The sequence below is a fragment of the Sinocyclocheilus grahami genome, unplaced genomic scaffold (genome assembly GCF_001515645.1).
Source record: "Sinocyclocheilus grahami isolate Dianchi unplaced genomic scaffold, SAMN03320097.WGS_v1.1 scaffold162.1, whole genome shotgun sequence".
NCBI lineage: Eukaryota > Metazoa > Chordata > Actinopteri > Cypriniformes > Cyprinidae > Sinocyclocheilus > Sinocyclocheilus grahami.
Window position 1 is genome coordinate 1,247,483 of NW_015505341.1, and position 6,000 is coordinate 1,253,482.

Here is a 6,000-nt window from a genome sequence, read left to right on the forward strand (position 1 = left end):
GCAAAGCATAGTAAAGTGACTGTAATGCACAGCCTTGTTGCTTATTGCTGTGCGCGGTTACATTTGCAGCTGTAGGTTTTCACAGGATTGTGTGTGTTAGGCAGTGTAATATCTGTTGTTGAGGGTGTGTGTTTGTGTGCTCACAGCAGCAGAATGAGGTGCATTTGGCAGTCCACACGGGCCTCCATCTGTCTGCAAGATGTAAAACATCCTAATGTGTCCCATCCTCCACCTGAGGCTATACGTACCTTACCCTCCCATAGAGCTACTCCATCTCTCTGTCACATACACACTCACACACACACACACACACAAGCTATTCGGTTCTGCTGTGGTGCTAAATCATCGGCTCGTCACACAAACACACAATACCAGTAATTTATCACTATAATTTAAAAACACATGCATTTATACACTCCAACAACACTAAACAATGTGGTGTACAAACATACAACATGGTTAAACACAAAGAGAAATCAACTCACAACTGATTCCAATGAAGTCTGAGGTGCTAAGCTAAACATGTACTCCAGTGAGCATAAACTCACATTGTAGACACAAGCACTGGGTAAAACCATAAAAAGGACCAAAAAGGACCTAACAGCAGAATTCCTCAAATAAAAGTTAGTTAACATAAGTCAGCACATTTAAAGCTACTGTTGCTTAGTATCACTGCAACTGTTTGCACATCCAGCTTCTCTTGTATGAAAAGTGTCTGTACATATGACAGACGGCAAAATCCCAAGAAAAGCTTGACAATGAAAGAAATGCAACAATGTATTAGTTTAAAAATGTAACACTAACATGGGAGTAATTCGAACATAGCTTTTGTAATAAATACAAAGCAAATCATCAATGTGCAATAAAAAAAAAAAGTAATGCAGGCTATGTAGGCTAGTATTACTTGTTTTTCTACTTCGACTAGTATTTCTGATGTCAACTAGCAACAGCAGTATTGTTCAGTCGACTAGTCTCTCACATCCCTAGTTAGTTTGAATGTGTAAAAAATGCTAATGGTAAAAGACTGTAAAAAACCTGCTAACTGGTTAATGGCAAGTTCCCTTACTATATATGGTGAAAAACTATAATACATCTAAATGGACATTTTATGTACTTTTTTAACAAAATTCTGTTAAACATACAGATTCTAGAATTAAAAACGAAATCATCTTGCAATTTACAGTGGGGGAAAAAAAAGTACAATTCCCTGAATGACACTTTACATTTCATGGTATTTTGTTCTTGTTAGTTTTTTGTTTTCAGTTATGTACATTTGGGTTTTGTGGCACATCTTACGCTGTTTATTTAATGCTTATTGCATTATGTTAGCTTTGCGTGTATTACCATGATGGTGTTTTGTATTTGTGTGCATGACACTATGCACCTTCTATTTATTAATATATACCTCAGCTTGTGAAAAAGCTACTTACTGTATGATGAACTGTAATTCATCATGTCTCTTATATCACCAGTATAATTACAGTCGATATCATTATATTATACAGGTATAAAACAGATTTTAGTACTTTAGTCTGATGGATTTCAATGTAGTCATGTAAAACCTAAAATGTTGCTATCGTTTTTACCATAAATTTCACATTATTACATTTTTGGTTTTACAGTGCAGACTGATTACTATCAGAAGAGGCTAATAGACAGTACACAACCTAATAAGGGTGTGCTAAAACAACAGAATGAGGGAAATAACAGTGTCATTGTATGACTCAGTAAGGAGATTTTGAAAGGAAGGGCTAGATGTAAACGTCAGGCCTTTGAATGCTAAGGACTGAGAAACAGTGAGACATAAAAGGTTGATTTTCCTCTTTTTTCATACGTTTATCACTGAGCTGCAGGGCCGTATCCTGGCTTAATATCCCAGATTTGCAGCACTGCTCCGACCCACAGACACAGCTACCACCAAATCAACACTGCCACTATCAGCAGAATGGACACTAGCCAGTGACTCCCACTGGGCACTAAATAGTGGCCAATAACACTGAATCTGAGCCAGGCATAGAACAAAATACCATCCGCACTGGCCAGCTAAAGGCACATATAACACTGAGATGGAAAACAGAAGAGGTATCGGAGCCAGAAAATAAACATTTCATCTAGTCAGTGACAACGTCTAGGGTTTCTGACCTAAAATAAGAAATTTGTGTTCAGTATCAGAGAATCTGAATGGTGTCTATAGCTTCACTGGCTCAACAAGGTGGCTGACAATCAATTGAACAAATCTTTATTTGATAGTAAACACAGACTGAAATAGCTCAGTCTCTCCGGTTTTAAAGAAATAGCTCACCCAAAAATGACAATTGCATGTTTTATTCATTCCAAACTGTCTTCGGTTATTTTTGAAGCTTGTAAATTAACAGCATGTCTGTAAGAACATAAAGGTGTAAGAATGATGACAATGTCACTTGTTTTCTAGATGAACTATCCCTTTAAAAGCTCTAAATGAAGACTGTTTCTTCAGGGAGAGACATTTCAAGCACTTGGAAACACTGATTTACAATCGGTGGGGCTAGAGGTCATGTTTCTCAAGAGGCATCTCAGCTAGTCTGTACTTCACCTGCTCTTAACCTTTGAGGTCAGACATCACAAATACACAATGCTAATTGAAAAGAGCAGTCAATATTTTTCTATCGATCTACAGAATGCTTCAGATGCTTTAGTCCCTGGTTGCAAGTAAAAAAAATATATGAGGACCAATACGAGAGGAATATAAGAAGGGATAAAAAGAAAAAAAAAGTGCTTGGAAAAAGTTCAACCTAAGGTACAACAACAAAATGAACTATGTGGTCTATAGTTAAACCAACTAAAATAGCACAAAAAGAGGAGGCCACAACACGAATGCCCATTTGGTAGAGATTATTCTCTTGGGAAAGTAATTAATTCATAACTTATTCATCCTGAATCTGTTTGGACACAGCATGGACTATGGGGATGCGTTGTTTCAATATAAAAGTCTTCAGTCTACTCCAGTGGAGACGGTGATACATTTTCCCCCCTCAGGATTCTTTGATGAATATAAAGTTTTATATTTTACATGTCTTTAATCTTTACTATTTTGAACAATTTAATGTAACTTATAATGTAAAGTATTTCTTTCTTTCTTTCTGTTTGTTAATCGTATCACAAACATAAGAAACTGCTTCCAAAAATAAATGCATACATACATAAATCTTAATTCCAAACTTTTGCCTGGTAACGTATGAATAGGCCTTCAGGTTAACTCACTAACCCAAAAGGGCCCCAAATAATGCAGGCATTTGGGTGGGTTTATATAGATGCACAACCCCACAATAAAGGTCATGTTGAGCAAAGACTCATCTGTTACCCCAGACAGCACTGTAAAAAAGCTATGCACGAGTGTTCACATTCCCTGGACCTTCAAAAACTTGTCTTATGGAGGAATTGTACTCTTCTATCAACACATTTTCAGTCTATTTAATCCGTGGATATTTGGCCTGCTCAGGGTGACAGGGCAATCTCACGGCAAAAGATTCTGGGTTATGTCCGCTTTGAGCGAAGGCTGTGTCACATTCCGTGGCAAGCAGCGTCAACGCACGGCTCTCGAACCCACATCTCTAATCCTCACTGCCTGCCAAATATAAATAAATAAAACTACGGTGGTTTTCAGTAACCTTTACATCCCTCACCCCATCAACCACTGACAAGCCAACACATAAACGCTTATCTCCACAGAACAAGGGTGAACATTCAAATGATTGCATGAGCGCGGGAGGAGAGCTGGCCGCAGTGGGCGTACTGGCAGACTCTTAGCAGACACACGGAAGAGGAAAAACAGTGGGATCAGACCGAGTCGGATTAACAGAAGCAAGAGCCGTATCGTAGCCCGCACTTCCTGACGAGTCAAAACGGTTCACCTTGAGAAAGACACCAGCTGAATTAAGTTCCGCGGCTGTTTTCCTCTCTCCACTCTTTCTATTTCTCTCTCTCTGCTGGAATATTCCGCGTGTTGCTGTAACAGCATGGTGTGCTTTTCAGTTTTACCGGCAGTCATCCAAATTAAAACAATTATAGAGCTAATTGCCCGTTAGGTGGAGCCTGCCGGGGCGTCCATGCTCTGATTTGTAGAATCACTCATGCGGGTCGTCCTCCACTGTGATGAGCCGCCTGGTCTTGCTGGTGCCGGAGCCAGTGCCGGCCGGCTGATCAACGGGCAGATGGGCAGGGGTTGGCACAGGTGCCCACCGTGATGCAAATTAGGCCTGGCACTGGCGCAGTGTGAAGACAGGGGAGATTGAGCACTGTGACGCAGAGACGGTGTGCCATATGGAGCTGAGGCTGACTGCTCTGTTTACCAGTGGTCGAAGTCAGTTATACACATGCAAGCGGGCCGAAATGCGTTCAACTGTGAGCATAAGCCAACAGAGCGTCCCAACAGCAGCACAGGCCAAAATTCCGTCACACGACATGTGACCGACCAGCGACCCATCGCTGCAGTTTAGCATGTGCGTCAAATCAACAGTCATCCATCATGACCTTTACATGTGTGGGAGAAACTGTTCACAGCTGAAACAGCCTTCATATGAAAATTAAAATTTATGAATTTACTCACCCCCACATCGTTCCAAACCTGTCTTTCTTTCTTCGGTGGAATACACAATATTCCACCGAATATTAATCACTCTTTGAATGAAATTACAATGAACAGGGACTGGAGTTTTCAAGTTTCATACAAGACCCAAAAACACCATAAAACAGGGGTCACCGAACTCGGTCCTGGAGGGCCGGTGTCCAGCAGTGTTTCGCTTCAAACCTAATCAAACACCTGAACCAGCTAATCAAGGTCTTACTAGGAACACTTGAAACTTCCAGGCAGGTGTGCTGAGGCAAGTTGGAGCTTAACTCTGCAGGACACCAGCCTTCCAGAACCGAGTTTGGTGACCCCTGCCATAAAATAAATGTTGTTATTCATACAATACATGTTGTTGATCTGATTTACAAAATTGAATTATTTGTTCACCAAACTGACTCGCCTGATTCTCGCTGACTCAATAATCCAGTAAATCAGTGGATAAAAACATTTTGAACTATTTATCACAAGAAATTACTGCATGACTTCAGAATATACTGTACGAGTCAAATGGACCATCTTTCATGGTGCTTTTGTGTCTTTTTGAAGCTTGAAAGCGTCAGTCTCCATTCATTGTATTTGCATGAAAAAAAGAGTGAAGAGAATATATTTCAAAACAACATTTTATGTTCCACAGAAGAAAGTAAGTCATACAGGTTTGGAAAAACATAAGGGTGAGAAAACTATTTTTTTGATTCATTTGAACTGTCCCTTTAAGGGAGACACACAACAACAAAGACAGAAGAGAAGAGGACAAAAGCAAATACAAACACAAAGAACAGTAGTCTTGCCTCAGCAACCCGAATCCTTTCTTCTTGGTCTTCTTATCCAGCTCATCACCGATCTCCTCTGATTTATTCTTCTCTTTCTCCTTTCCTTTGCTTTTCAACTTGTCTTTCTTCTTGCCTTTGGCCTTCTTCTTCTTGACTTTCTTGTTCTCCTCATTGTCTCCCGCACCTTGTCTGTAGGAGCCGCTGGCCGGAGTATCTCGTCCAGAGCTCTGGTCCGACCCCTCGTCTGTTTCAATACAACAAGCAAACAAAAAATATGATGAATACACAGTGGCCTACAAGTGGGCAGCACAACCAAAATCATATACATTACACATTTCTTGTGTTTCTATAACATAAACTGAAAATAATCTACCATAACATAAAGAGCATAGCAAAACCTCAACTGGTTTCATAGATTTCTATATTCACACAGTATTCTTCAAACCGCCTAGTCCTAGTGTAGACTATATCTCGAGTCATGGAAATATAAAAGATCTCTTCAGAGATATTTTTTCAGCTAATCTGCCCTGGACCATCAAAAAGTTGCTCACATTATCATAATCAGAAGGAAAAATAAACAAGGGACACGGATAACTGGATAGAGAGATGGGGAGTAAAGATAAG

General features: G+C 40.0%; 1 protein-coding gene across 1 annotated transcript in view; it reads right to left on the reverse strand.

Annotated features, from left to right (window-relative positions):
- pard3bb (par-3 family cell polarity regulator beta b) overlaps window positions 1-6,000 on the reverse strand; it is a gene marked incomplete at its 5' end in the record, with an annotated part of 318,014 nt that overhangs the window by 95,682 nt on the left and 216,332 nt on the right. The window contains one exon of the mRNA XM_016282603.1: window positions 5,395-5,620. Within this exon, the coding sequence (XP_016138089.1) occupies window positions 5,395-5,620 (226 nt within the window). The remainder of the gene's footprint in view (window positions 1-5,394; window positions 5,621-6,000) is intronic.